This window comes from Cottoperca gobio, chromosome 8 (assembly GCF_900634415.1).
Source record: "Cottoperca gobio chromosome 8, fCotGob3.1, whole genome shotgun sequence".
Classification (NCBI taxonomy): domain Eukaryota; kingdom Metazoa; phylum Chordata; class Actinopteri; order Perciformes; family Bovichtidae; genus Cottoperca; species Cottoperca gobio.
Genome location: NC_041362.1, coordinates 18,285,359 through 18,300,216, shown reverse-complemented (window position 1 = coordinate 18,300,216; position 14,858 = coordinate 18,285,359). Strand labels below are relative to the sequence as shown.

At 39.7% G+C, this 14,858-nt stretch overlaps 1 protein-coding gene across 3 annotated transcripts in view; it reads left to right on the top strand.

Annotated features, from left to right (window-relative positions):
• The window catches only part of LOC115011643 (paralemmin-2-like), a 35,340-nt gene that overhangs the window by 14,103 nt on the left and 6,379 nt on the right, over positions 1–14,858 (top strand). For 2 of the 3 annotated variants that reach the window (XM_029436810.1, XM_029436809.1), the window contains exons 2-4: positions 8,277–8,327; positions 11,214–11,294; positions 14,317–14,429. In XM_029436810.1, the coding sequence (XP_029292670.1) occupies positions 8,283–8,327; positions 11,214–11,294; positions 14,317–14,429 (239 nt within the window). In that variant the 5' untranslated portion in view covers positions 8,277–8,282. Of the gene's footprint in view, positions 1–1,961; positions 2,059–8,276; positions 8,328–11,213; positions 11,295–14,316; positions 14,430–14,858 lie in introns of all 3 variants that reach the window. The other variant, XM_029436811.1, reaches the window with a different exon arrangement.

The following is a 14,858-nucleotide window of genomic DNA, read 5'->3' as shown; positions in this document are numbered from 1 at the left end:
TGTCTGCGAGCCATATCACGTCATCGAAAGAGCCATAGGTTCCCGACCCCTGCACTAGAGGTTTGTGTCGTCTTCCTATAATCATATTGGTGATCAACCATGTGAATAGATGATAATGGAACCTGCTGAACCTACTAGTAGGTGTAGCAGGCCTTTTCTAACTCATAACTATAAGGCTGAGAACTCCCATTCAATTGGCTGATAACATTCAAAGCGGGTAGATAAACCCACTTCACACTAGCAGACCAGAGTGTATCAGGTATGTTGGACTTACGGTCCCAGGTGGACAGAAACAAGCTTCCAATTTAATGCTGACTTTGACCGTGTCTGCTGGATGTGTACAAACTGTTTGTGTATCGATGAATCGTACACATGGGGAAAAGAACACACGAGAAAGAAGATCCCCAAACTTTGCAAAGAACTTCGTGCTTGTGTTGTCAAATAGTAACAGAACAAGTCCGTTTTTGCTTTTCAATATGATGAAACAGAATACAAGATTCCTGTCTTTCTCCTAACTGACATTTTTTTGTGATATTGCTACTCCTGAAGATGAGGTTTTTTTCCCGTTCTCGAGGAGAAGAGCAGATACTTCTGTGATAATTGTACCTTTTAAAAAAAACCCAGAAGCATACAGTGCCTGAGCGCTTGTGTACCACTGATGCTCAAACACTTCACACCCACTCTCGTCACTTCTCGCCAGAACAGTGAGTCGTGTGTTAAAAGGAAGTGACAGCTGTAAAAGGCCATTTTGAATCCCCTAGGAGAAGATAAGGTTGGAGAAGATAAGATGCCGCCCCTCCTGTAAGTAACACAGACTTTAAAATTCATGCATCTGCTTTTCTTTTGGATTGCACAAAATGCTTTTCCCACCCAACTAGAGAGAAGTCGTGACCAGGCACTAAAAAGGCCAGAGAGACATTTTAAATATCAAAATATGTGCCATTTATTTGACCTCCTTTGCAATTTAGAAGAACTTCCTAAAGCTCCCGGAGAGGAAGGCATATAATATTTTTTCCTTGATTCCAATTGTTAATGTGGACATCAAAAGCTGCCTGAGCAGCGCTGAGCTTGAAACGAGTTTCCCACCTAACTGCGTGTTGCAGTTCTCCCACTGTTGTGTTCTTCTGCTCTATGTGCACTTTCAACCGTGTGCATCAGAAGCCTTAGTAAACATTTTCACTTTGTACAAGCAAGCAGCTTCCAGTTGTCTTTTTATAGAAAAGTATGTGTGAAAAGATCAAAACCAATAGAGCGGTAGAGACGGCATGCCCTGTGAGTAGGTGAAGGATTTCTGCATCCGTTTTTGTAATGGTGAGGGGAGTTCTTTTTGAAGTTCATGGTTTAATAGTTGTTTATGAATGAGACATTGACAGTCACTACCTTGCTAATTTACAGAATATAAATTAAGTGCATGTCCTTCTGCTCCACTGTGCTTTACTGTATCATGGATGAAAGCAATAGCTGGTATGATATTACCAGGGCGCCACTTCACTTTCACTTACTTTTTTAACCATCTGTCAACTTTTAATGACAAAATTGTTTCCACCACATTAGTTGTATAAGTTCTAGAAGGAATACAACGCTATCAACTTCTGTCCTTCTGAATAGGGCCAGTACCCTAAAGTGATATGGATACCAATAGAGTACTTCATTTGATTCGATCACCATCATGTGAATGGTAGCGTTCAGTTTGACTTCACTCCGCTGCGATAGTGGGCCAATTATGTCGCATTAAATCGGGCGGTGATTGGCTGCGTACAAAACCATCTAGAATATTAAATAGATATTAGAGGAAATTCTGAAATGTTTAACTTCTGACAAAAACCAGAACGCAAACCTTTCTAAAGGAGTGTACGTTGAAGGTACATGGGATTCCTTGTTTTTATATTGTTTGGTATATGTTTTACACACTATTTTGAGTTTTTGAAAACACTGCTTACATATCTTATTCGTTCCCGCAGAGGCTGCAGCTCTAAATGTGCGTTGAGTCCATGAGGCAAAGGGAGGCTTCCTGTAGTTTTGACCGTGGTGATTCCTCCCGGGTCATAAACCTCCAAGGTATTCAATCTACATCTCTGCCTTTCTTCATTTTTACCCTCCAAACTGTTTTTTATCCTTGCACTGTTAGTCGGTGCCCTTCTTGTCAACGGTTTGTCTCACTGTCGCTGTGCGTCCTGAGGGAATGATACGTATGGTCTCAAATGATTAACATCCATCATATAGGCCTGTTTCCACAGGGCTACCATGAGAATAATGGTGTCTGTGAAACACTGGCTTCACTGCCAACAAAACATCCACCACCCCTTTTCTGATCTCATTAACCTCCAGGCAACACTCCCACCACACTTAGTATTATACCCGTGTGTGTGTGTGTGTGTGTGTGTGTGTGTGTGTGTGTGTGTGTGTGTGGTCATGAGTAGATAGCAGTTCCCCCGGGGTTGTCAGTGACCTTGAGCTTCTTTCTCATATTCAACTCCCAGCAGTGCTCCTCCTTCATGAACAGTCACACTCTTCATTATTTCTCCTTCATATGTCCCAAAGACGCTCCCCACCTGTGGACTCTGTGGATGACAGATCTAATTTGTCTTGATCTTTGTGTTTCCTTTGATTTCTGCTGCGCTTTGTTCTGAATATGAAATGACTTTGTTTCTATGACAAAGTTCTGTCAGTGAGACTATAAATGAACACTACTTGTATTGTCACTAATGCAACCCATCCTCTTACTGTAACTCCGGCTCCTACTGTGTTCATCTGACTTCTACCTTTTTATATTCTCTCCCATATTTCTGTGTACACCTGAACATTACACCCATATGTAATCGTTGAACATGTCATTCCAAAACCATGGGCGTTAATCTGCTGCTATAAAAGCCTGCGCTCTTGGGGGAAGGCTTTCCTCCAGATTTTGGTGCGTGGCTGCAGGGATTTGTGGGATTTGCATGGTATTGTGATTGCACAGAGTCAGCCGTGACAACAAAATGCAGATCAGCAGCTAACTAGAAAGTCTAAACAACAGTGAAGTGCATATAGACGTTTACAAATATGAATGATTGATACTAAACGATGAATGCAAAATGAAAAATATGCAATTGTGGAATATAAAGGTATGAATGCAATTAGCTTTAATGTGTAGAATATGAACAATAAACCAGTAGTACATACTACATACAATGTAGTGCAAATACAGGGTAAACAAAAAGCTAGTGCTGTGACTTCTAAAGAGTTTACGGCATTTCTTGGATGAAGGAATCTAGCTGTCCTACACGGTAATGCCTAATCTGGAGGAAAACCTGTCGAATGGGGCAATGGCGCCTCGAACTGCAACTAACGATAAACCCTAACCCTTAATCAACCGCTGTGGGAAATTGTTTGCCAAAGGCTGGAATATAATGGACGTTCAGTTATACATGAAAGTCCTGCACACCAGTACAGTTAAAGTGTTACATATGGGTCAGAGTTCAATAACAGTTGGGTTAAATACATAGAAAACTAGATTTAGATTTTCTTTTCATTGGAACCAAGGCTTCTTGCCCAAACCATGACAAACGGCCTTTCGGCCTTATAATGTGTCTCTACTCAGTGTTTCCCCTAGGTTTACTGCTTTGGAGGGGCGCTCAGCGTGCGTGCGTGGCGCGGTTTCTATTTAGTTCTCCCCTCTCCTTTTCGTGTGTGTGTGTGTGTGTGTGTGTGTGTGTGTGTGTGTGAGCTGCGAAGCCCCGCCCTTTGTAAAACGGAGAGAATGTGAAAGCGCAAAGTAGACAGTACAAACTGAAACCTGCACATAAATTAGCTCAATAGCATAAGCGTTTAGTTTATTTAATAAAAGAGCACCTGTAAATGTGAAAAGTGAGTTGTGAATACAAAATATATTTATTTATAAAAACCACCTTGAATTTCAGGCAGGGCACTGGGCTCCGTTGACAGGGCGCAGACAATGGTAGGGGAAACACTGCCTACTATATCACATCCAAGTGAAACATCGAATAAACTGATACTACTATTCTTAATTATAAGCTTCATTAATGTAGTGCAGGGGTCGGGAACCTTTTTGGCTGGGAGAGCCATAAAAGCCAAATATTTTTAAATGTATTTCCTTGAGAGCCATATATTTAATAAAATTGAGTTTTAAGTACATCACGTCTCCGAGTACTAAAAGCGCTATCAGTGTTTCCCCTACCATTGTCTGTGCCTCCCCCCAACGGAACCCTGCCCCTCCCCCCCTGAGTTGTTTTTATTTATATTCACAACTCACTTTTCACATTGAACAGGTGCTCTTTTATTAAATAAACTAAACACTTATGTTATTTATCTAAGTTATGAGCACGTTTCAGTGTCTACTGCACGGGTGTCAAACTCAAGGCCACAATTATATCCGGCCCGCGAGAAAATATCATAACTGGCCCGCCGGTTTTGGTAATTAAATCAATGCATGGCACAGCCACGGGAAAAGACATATTTGAGGGAGTATCTAAATGTGTCCGAAATGAAACGGCCCCAGGACAAACTGGCGGGACTGACGACCGATGGAGTGCCTTAGATGCGCTGTGAAAGAGCGGATTAGTTGGATGAAGGAGAAGAAGCAGCTGATGGTGTATCACTGCATCATACACCAGGAAGTGCTCTGGAAATGGAACATATAATAAGCACCGGACATGTATGATGCAGTGCAAAATGTAACTGCTCAGCAACCCGTTTGCAGTTGATGTGGAAACGGCACATGTGAACTTCCAAATGGAGCTGATTGACCTCCAGTGTAATGACACACTCAAGGCAAAGTATGACTCTGTGGGTGTTGCACAGTTTCCAACCTTCATGCCGCTCAAATGCTTTGCATGTTTAGAAGCACATACCTGTGAGAGCAGCTTTTCTCTGTGATGAAGATGAACACAAACCCACACAGGAGTCTCACTGATGCACTGAGGGTTTCCACAGAACTCCAAACATTAAACTGGCAGCTAAGAAAAGACTCCAAACATCTGGCTCTGACATATGTGCATACTCGGAGAATGTAGCCTACCTAAATGTGTTCCATATATTTTTGCACTTTATCCAATATGTCTATCCTGTTCAATAAATGTGGACCGTGTTTGGCCCTCGACGTAGTCCCAGGTTTTAATTTTGGCCCTCTCTGTGATTGAGTTTGACTCCTCTGGTCTACTGCTTGCTTTGCGCAGTTTCTCCTCTGTTCTGTTTCGCGAAGAACACACACACACACACACACACACACACACACACACACACACACACACACAGAGAGGGGGGGGGGGCACACACTTAGTCAGAGACAGCGGCGGAGAGGGGAGAACTAAAGAAAAATCCGCTGCTAAATATTTTACTTTAAAATGACACAGTATAATTATTTATTACTTGTTAATCATGTTAAAAAATGTCAGCTCAAAATTGTCTGCGTCATCGAAAGAGCCATATATGGCTCCCGATCGGGATCCCGATCCCGGTGTACTTTAAAGCGAGACTAGCATGGCATTTACGGTTAGGCCTAAACCTCACCCTTAAAAACTGCATAACAATAACGTTGGCCAACATTAGCCACAACGCGCTACTGCTCATATCCAGTATGACAGGTCATAACCCTGCTACCAAGTAAAGCTTCTAATGACCCATTTTGAATAATAACCAGGACATTTTAAAGGTGCAATGTGAGTAGCACCAGTCTGACCTAAGTGCAACGTGAGAGACTACACCAAGGGCTTGCATACATCCATGGTACGTGTTGGCGGTTTGATTGTTTGTTTATGGGGTTGAATACGGATATACGGACCGTACAGCCCCCGGGTGGTGGCACAAACACACCAATGGACTACATAAACTATAGGCCAAAGTGAAACTATCAATAACAATATGGTTTAGTTATTGATAACGTGTCTATCATGATGCAAATCGTTTGAATGCCTACAGTGTTATTTCTACTTTGAGAAAGCTACATGGTATCAACAAAAGCCTACATTGCATTACATCAATGATTCCTAACTTCCTAACCTCCAAAGCTGTCACAACATCAAGAGGAGGTTCTGTACTGGGATGATTAATGGGAAAGGATCTGAAAGAGGTTCTGCCACACCAGATTATGTTTATTTGTAGCTGTAATCGGTGCTATATTCTTGCTGAATGCTGGATACAAAATACAAACCATATTAAACATATGACAAGGGGTCACATGTAGATATTGCATCATTTTAAAAGAACACAAGTCAAAGAGGTTAGGAACCCCAGCGCTGCACTGTCCCACCAGGGTCCAGTCCCCTGCAAAGAGGTCACAGCAATATATAATCCATATTATCCCGTCCTCTTTCTGAAAGTTATCATGCCGGCTCAGGAAAGAGCACACCAGGACTTCTACACAACACACCAGAACTCCATCACCTAATTTTTTAGATACGAAATAGAGATCTGATGGTAACGCTTTGGAGTTGGGCGGTGCATTGACTCATCAGGCAGCACTCTGGGGGCCTGAAGCAGATATTCCCTTATCTCGGGTGAACTAATAAACAGTCATTAACGGTAAATTATTATACATCTCAAAGGGTTTTAAGCCTACTGACTTCAAAGAGATGGAGGCTTTGATGTAATGCAGGAAGTCTACAGTCTGTCACAGGATTACAATCCAGGAGCATTACTTTTATATTAAGCTTCTGCGGATCCTAATGTCTGTAGAGGAAATTAAATTGAAGAGATAACAACTTGGTCAAAAAATTGTTTTCTAGCATTCACAGTATGATCAGCATTTTGTTCTTTCTTTTACTTGTTTCTCTTTTTCATTTCCCTTTTACTTTTGTTTCACCAGTGCCCGAGGTATGAAAACATGATTTTAACAGGTGGAGCTAAAGTACACTTTACTGCCCGGATGGCATGAAGAAAGTTTAGAGTGCAAGATAAATGTGTGAGGAATGCGAGCTATATGTATCCACAGCTGTCTCCCTCCCACTCTGTCTGTCTATACTGAGACTGTGGGAGCCTGGTCTTGGCAAGAGCTCAGATATTTAATCTGTGAGTCGGGGTGTGAAGTAATCAATATCTATGTAGTTCAATAGAGTCTCTTTATCACTCCTCTTTGTTTCACTGAGTGCTGCTCCATCAATCAATAATTCTTTGAATTTGCCTCCTCATTATTATGGAGGGACGACCAGCTCTGAGATATTGAATGGTGGCAAAGTTTGTGCTCCGTCACCTTTTTCCTTTCAGTGAACTCTGTCAGGGTTTATTACTTAATCAGCTGGAGAAAAACAAGTTTCTCATCTCTGTGTGGCCGTAAATTCATACGTACATCCGTCTCATTCTCGGGAATGCAAAATCTCAAGAAGTTACAATGCATTCCTGTACACACGACATCTATTGCACGTCTGTCCGTCCTGGGAGAGGGATCCCTCCTCAGTCTCTCCCTGAGGTTTCTTCCATTTCCCCCTTTAATTGTGGGGTTTCTTTTAGGAAGTGTTTCCTTGTGCGATGCGAGGGTCTAAGGACAGAGGGTGTCGTAACCTGTACAGTCTGTAAAGCCCACTGAGACAAATGTATAATTTGTGATATTGGGCTATATAAATACATTTGATTTGATTTGATTCATTGATTTGCACATGACAACAGTCTTTAATGTAATATCTGCAAACTTTGTGTTACCATGTTTTTATTTTTACATGTGTGAGTATGCGCATCATTCTACATTGACAACTTCATCAATGTTATTGCATTTTGTATTTTTCTTAGAATAGGTCTGTATTCAGTAAGTCAGGGGATCATCAAAGGCATCAGGATTCCTCCTCTGCGGGACATTAAGATTCCATGATAATCCAGTAGTTAGTGAGATATTTCAGTCTGGACCAAAGTGGCAGACCAACCAACTGAACAACCAATAGACCCCAGAGCCACACCCCGAGCGTGGCTAAAAATATATAATAACCCCAGCCGTAGGACACTGTCACACATGCCTGAATAACTCCACGCGAGAATCTTGAAATGCCTATTAACTGTTGAATTGGATGTCTATGTTTCTCTCATCAACATTCAGCTGCTTGTTGAGAATAGTGTGACATATTACAGACAGTAGACCGAAGCTTAATGCAACAATTATTATTAATTCATCATTAATCCCACTGATAGCTGCATCCTTCACAGACAGCGTGCTGGCATGACAACATCTTTAACTACTTAATTTTACCAGTACAAGTATCCCTGTTTGGTGGATGTTGATAATTGTTGTATTGCTTCCTCGTGTTTTCTTAAAAGTCTCTACTTAACAACTTAATATTTTATTTCTTTTAAAGCCCGGCATGGATGAGGCCGAGAAGTACCAACAAAGGCTGCAAGCCATAGCGGTGAGAATGTCTTTCTTTGTATTAATAACAACGGATTTAATTGATATAGCGCTTTTCTTGGTATACAAAGATGCTTTGTGTCTTTTTACTTTTGCCCTTTTACTGTCCACTTCAGTGTGCCCTAAACCGGCTTGAACTTTCATTTTATGTCAAAATGATCGTACCAGCACCATAAGACAGCATCATTGTCTTATGTCCCTTCAGTGGAATGGTCTCACTTGATCTGCACTGCCTGAAGTGAGCGAGCAAAGAACGTTAACTTTCTGGCCAATAATCAGTGATCTGTGAAATGAAAGGTTCGAGGGCCTGAGTGGAGCCTGCTTGACCTCTCGAATGTAAACTCTAAAACACAAGTGACACACTTCACCAGAGACAGCGAGGGCCTTAGGTGAGCCTCAGCATGTTTACAGCTTACATTGACGGTACAGAAACAGAGTCATGTGTACAATGTGCTGCGTCACTAAACTATTTCTCTCGGCATCTCCGCGCGCCAGCTGTTTCTCTGCGCTTTAATCTGTCGGTTACGTCGCCTAAAAATATCCCCCCTCTCTCTCCGTCTTTCTCAGAGCTCTGCTTTCATACAGAAGAAGTGCTTGTCTTCAGGGATCATGACTGCAAAGGGGTGGTACTGAAGAATTATACTAAGTCGGGTGTAACCCACCACCATAAGTACAGCGCTTTTGGATCAAGTTCTGACTTTTGTTAGTAGAAGAAAAACAGCCGTTGCAGTTGTTTTCTTTTTTGGAATAATTCAAGTTTTCTTTGCTGTTTAGAGATAATTTACAGGAAGCTTCCTTATAAGTGAGGGGTAAGTAGTGATAACCTGAAGTAGTGAGAACTGTCTTTTGTGTGTGCGTTAGATTACAGGAAGGACTTCCAAGCAATGTAAATGTAAAGGCAGCTTAGAAAGTCTGCTTTCAACAGTTATTACATTTTCTGTAGCTGCAGCAGGAAAGTGAGGGGCGTTGGGAGTGATTCTTGGTCAAAAAGTGGAAGTCTTGAAGTAGATACTGTAAAACAGAGATGCTGTCCCTCCTGCCTTATCAGCTGTGGTGTGTGATTTTCTTTCACAGTGGTGTCACTGTCTTAATAAACTCATTCATATCCACCTCATACGATTTCTATGAAAGCCCATTTCTGCCAATGTGATGAAAAAGATCCTTATTTTGAGAAAGTATCTCAAAATAATGATTTTGTATCTAAATATGACTTAGTATCTAAATATAATGATTTTGTATCTAAATATGACTTAGTATCTAAATATAATGTCTTAGTATCTAAATATAATGACTAAATATAATGACTTAGTATCTAAATATAATGTCTTAGTATCTAAATATAATGACTTAGTATCTAAATATAATGACTTAGTATCTAAATATAATGTCTTAGTATCTAAATATAATGACTTAGTATCTAAATATAATGACTTAGTATCTAAATATAATGTCTTAGTATCTAAATATAATGACTTAGTATCTAAATATAATGACTTAGTATCTAAATATAATGTCTTAGTATCTAAATATAATGACTAAATATAATGACTTAGTATCTAAATATAATGTCTTAGTATCTAAATATAATGACTAAATATAATGACTTAGTATCTAAATATAATGACTTAGTATCTAAATATAATGTCTTAGTATCTAAATATAATGACTTAGTATCTAAATATAATGACTTAGTATCTAAATATAATGTCTTAGTATCTAAATATAATGTCTTAGTATCTAAATATAATGACTTAGTATCTAAATATAATGACTTAGTATCTAAATATAATGACTTAGTATCTGAATATAATGACTTAGTATCTAAATATAATGTCTTAGTATCTAAATATAATGACTTAGTATCTAAATATAATGACTTAGTATAATGACTTAGTATCTAAATATAATGACTTAGTATCTAAATATAATGACTTAGTATCTAAATATAATGACTTAGTATCTAAATATAATGACTTAGTATCTAAATATAATGACTTAGTATAATGACTTAGTATCTAAATATAATGACTTAGTATCTAAATATAATGACTTAGTATAATGACTTAGTATCTAAATATAATGACTTAGTATCTAAATATAATGTCTTAGTATCTAAATATAATGACTTAGTATCTAAATATAATGACTTAGTATAATGACTTAGTATCTAAATATAATGACTTAGTATCTAAATATAATGTCTTAGTATCTAAATATAATGACTTAGTATCTAAATATAATGACTTAGTATCTAAATATAATGTCTTAGTATCTAAATATAATGACTTAGTATCTAAATATAATGACTTAGTATAATGACTTAGTATCTAAATATAATGACTTAGTATCTAAATATAATGACTTAGTATCTAAATATAATGACTTAGTATCTAAATATAATGACTTAGTATCTAAATATAATGACTTAGTATAATGACTTAGTATCTAAATATAATGACTTAGTATCTAAATATAATGACTTAGTATCTAAATAGTATCTAAATATAATGACTTAGTATCCCAACATAGTGATTTAGCATCTCAAAATTAATGCGGAAATGTTTTCAAACGATTGACTTAGTATCTCAAACATTGAGAACAATTCTCAAAATAATGACTTTGTATCTCTAAGCAATGTTCTCATTCTTTCAGAAAGTTTCTCATTATAATGACTTTCCATCACAAAGTTTTCATCTTGTGTTTTTCTTTGACTGGCAGTAATGGGCTTCCATAGATTCCAGAGTTTTCCCCTCTAATGCTGTAACTGCCTACTTATCACTGCTCTCTTTGATGACGCACCTCAACAACGGTGACAGGAAACCTCCAAAAGTCTTTTCTTTTCCTCACATTCCCACTTCAGGGATTAGACTTTTTCTTTTGTCACCAGGAGAGGCGTCGGCAGCAGGAAGAAGAGAAGAGGCTGACGAGGGAGACGGAAGAGGAGTGGTTGAAGACGGCCCAGGAAAAGGTGATTTAAGTGACGCTGTTTTAAGTTTTTCAATGAAGCAAAAACCTTCCCACTTGGTCCTCCAAACTATTTAAAGAAAAAGTTTGACATTTTGAGAATATGCTCTTACCAAGAGTTAGATGAGGCGATTGATACAACTCTCATGTTTGTACGATAAATAAAAACAACCAGCAGTCGGTTAGCTTTGCTAAGCATCAAGGCTGGAACAGTGGGCCTGTCTCTGGTAACAACACCTGCCTACCAGCACATGCTACCAGCTTGATATTTAGTACAAACATGAGAGTGGTATAAATCCATATAAGATAATATTATGCTGTGAAAACTGAGGGCTGGGATCTATATTTTCTTCCCATTGTTTTCCCACCAGCTGTGTCATGTTAAACATTCACCACTGCTGTGTCCCACCCTCATGTCCTGTCATATATTAAGACTTCTGCCAAGCTGAGCCGCTCTCTAGCCGACGCCTAGCTCAAGTGTTCTGGGTGGACTTCATTATGACTCATGTTGCATTTGATGTGCAGAAAGAACACTGATTGCCTGCACTGGAATCAGGGATCATGACCTAAAGGAGGAAATCAATTTAATTAAAATTCTGGCTGTTCCAGTGTTGAAAACAATATGTTGATGTTAAGTGGTGACGACAGAAAAGGAGAAAAAGGACATTATTTTGACATAGGTTGGGGATTGTTTACACGTCTCTCCTCCCTGCAGGGCATGCTCTTTTCAAAAATAAACAACAAATAACATCCTACTTTTACTCTGGACCCCAGTGCTGGATCAGGCACGCTGTAACAGCCTGCCACACAAACAGCGTGCAACACATTTCTGCTTTCTCCAAACACCCGTTGCCTCGGGGCAAGTGCATTGCTAGCGGCAGGGACAGACTATCCCCGCTGCAGTTGAATGACTTTAGCCTGAATGTACAACAACGGCGTCTTCATCTTTGTGTCGCATAAATGTGAGAGTTTGTCACTTCCTCTCACTCAAAGCAACTACAAGGACATTTCATTTTGTGGTGATTTTGGTGGCCCCTGTGGACAAGAGCGGTAGTGTTTCCATCGAACAAAGACTGCATTTCCCATGAGCACCACTGCCTTGTTCTGTAAAGACATTGATCTGTCTGTGAAAAAAGAAGCAACTTATTTTTAATACTATTTTCACAGCTGTTTGCAGAATGAATAGCGACACAAACTATGGTTAATTACCAGGTGCATGTTCGGTGTCATGCTCGTAATCACAGAAAGTGTTGCGGTTCTTGCTTTCCTCGACTTATTAAGCTTTCGTTAGCTACATTTACGCCAGAGTGGCTTTGTTTTAGCCACAAACGTAGATGTATATATTGATGTTAAATCACGTCTTGCAATTTATTCAACATAAATAAAATAGACATATTTTGAATCAAATCCAGATTCCTTTTAACTGGCCAGTCTGTGTGCTGTAAAGCGCTTTGTCTGATTTTGCAGGACATTAAGAACAAGAATATATAACAGCCATTCTTCTCACTGATTGTCTTGTTTGCGTATGTAGGTCATATAGAGGCATCAGAGTTCAATTGAGATGAGTTAAAAACTCCACAGCAGCTACTGTCTCTATGTTTTGTCCTGGTTTCACCCCCAGGAGCGGGGCCCATATACCAAGATACATGCCATAAATCCGTGTGGAGAGTTGGATCAATCAAGAGTTTGGGGCTTCTAGTGTTAGTGTAAAGAAGAGGCATGGTCAGGTTTCAGGTTGTCACTCCTACTCACGCCTACTGCTATAGCCAGGCATGAGTGACAGATTGTGTCTTAACTCCAGGAGCAGGAAGTCTGGCTGGGGGCCGCGGCACAGAGCTGTGACACCTTTTCACTGTCACTCTCAGACATCAGCAGTCTGCTGGTCTTACTCATCTTCGGCAAGATCCAAAATGGCATCCCCACAGGCCTGGTTTGGCCTGTAGAGGAGCCAAAATGGCAGAGGAGCGCTGCCAGGCAGCTAGCTGTGTGTCTTCTTGATCCCCCCCCCCGAATGATCTCTTCTGGTCTGTGTGTCAACACAGGCAGAAGGCCTGGTGTGCAATACATTTGTTTTGGGCATGTCTCTATTTTCTGTTTTGGAATATGGTGTAATAGAATTGACGCTAACAGCAATTGTACAATTATAGCTTAGCAACCATAACGAGGCCTAGCGAGTATGTGTCTCCTGTTAGCTTCAGCCTCTGTCTTTTAGCATGATATTAAGTATCTAGCCATCATGTACATGGTTAATATCCATTTACAGGGTTTTACTTTTAGAACGAGTCAACCAACACATTAAAAATATTTATGGCATTTTCAACCAACTTGTAGAGCTAATGTTAGCTTGATAAGTTAGCAAGCCACAGTGGATCAAAACCAAGTGCTCGTGTCAGTTTTTAATTTAGATGGCAAAATTGACGGATAATGCTTAGTGTAGAAGATTTGGAAAATACCTAAAAAAAGACTAAAGTCTGACCCCCTCTCACAAGAAGACATAACCCCACCATCTTCTACCCATTTTTGAATGAAAAATGACTTACACGATAAGTATAGTTGCAGATTTATATTTCTGCCCATTGACTTATCGATTAGTCGACTACACTTTGCATCTCTTGCTTTATGACCACCTCACACCAAACAATGAAGATCATGGGAGCGCTCCACAACTCTAGCATAACTCATGATTTTATTCCGACATTGGAAATTTGTCTGGACAGCGAAATCGCTTGAAAAGTCGTTTGGTGTAAGGCCGGCATAAATTGAGGTGCCTGCTTTTGTCTACCTCTGACTAAAATAAGTGCTCATAGTTTAAAAAATACTAAGTATTTGGGGGGGGGGAAATCTGGCACCATTATCATTGTAAACTGTATACAGTATGTGTTGCCACGTGCACACAGTCAATTGAGCCAGCAATAGATCCTCTCAGGGTTTAATGATTAGTGTTGACCGCTCGGATAAAACACCAAACATTTACTTTTCTCACTGACTGTTAGTTTACACTTTTCTTTTGTCATATTCTCCTACAGAGGAAGTACTTGAGGGATCAGTGGCTCAGTGAAACACCTCCTGTCCTCGCGGCACTTGACAACTTAAGGCCCCATCGGCCACTGCGGGACGAAGCTGACAAGCACTCGACAGCGTAAGACACATTTTAACAGCTTAATTCAATCACGTTTTTACAATTTTAATGTTGAGACCTTCATGGTGGAGGGGGACTGGAACAACTGTGGTTTTAAACCGTTTTATTCTGCCCTCTGCTGGCACACAGATATGCAATTTCCATGTGTCCATTTCTAAAGATATGATGTGCCATGAAGCGGAGAGTACAGTATTTTCGTCACAGATACATTTCTATATTGACCGTGACGAGATCAAATAGGAGGCAGCCATGTGACAGTTGATGTGATGGATTAAAGCCATGGACACACACACACACACACACACACACACACACACACACACACACACACACACACACACACACATCCTACTCCCAATGTCTCCTTTTTTTCTTGCTCCACTGCATTGAATCATTTTATTTTATGAGCTTTAATGTGCATTTTTTTTG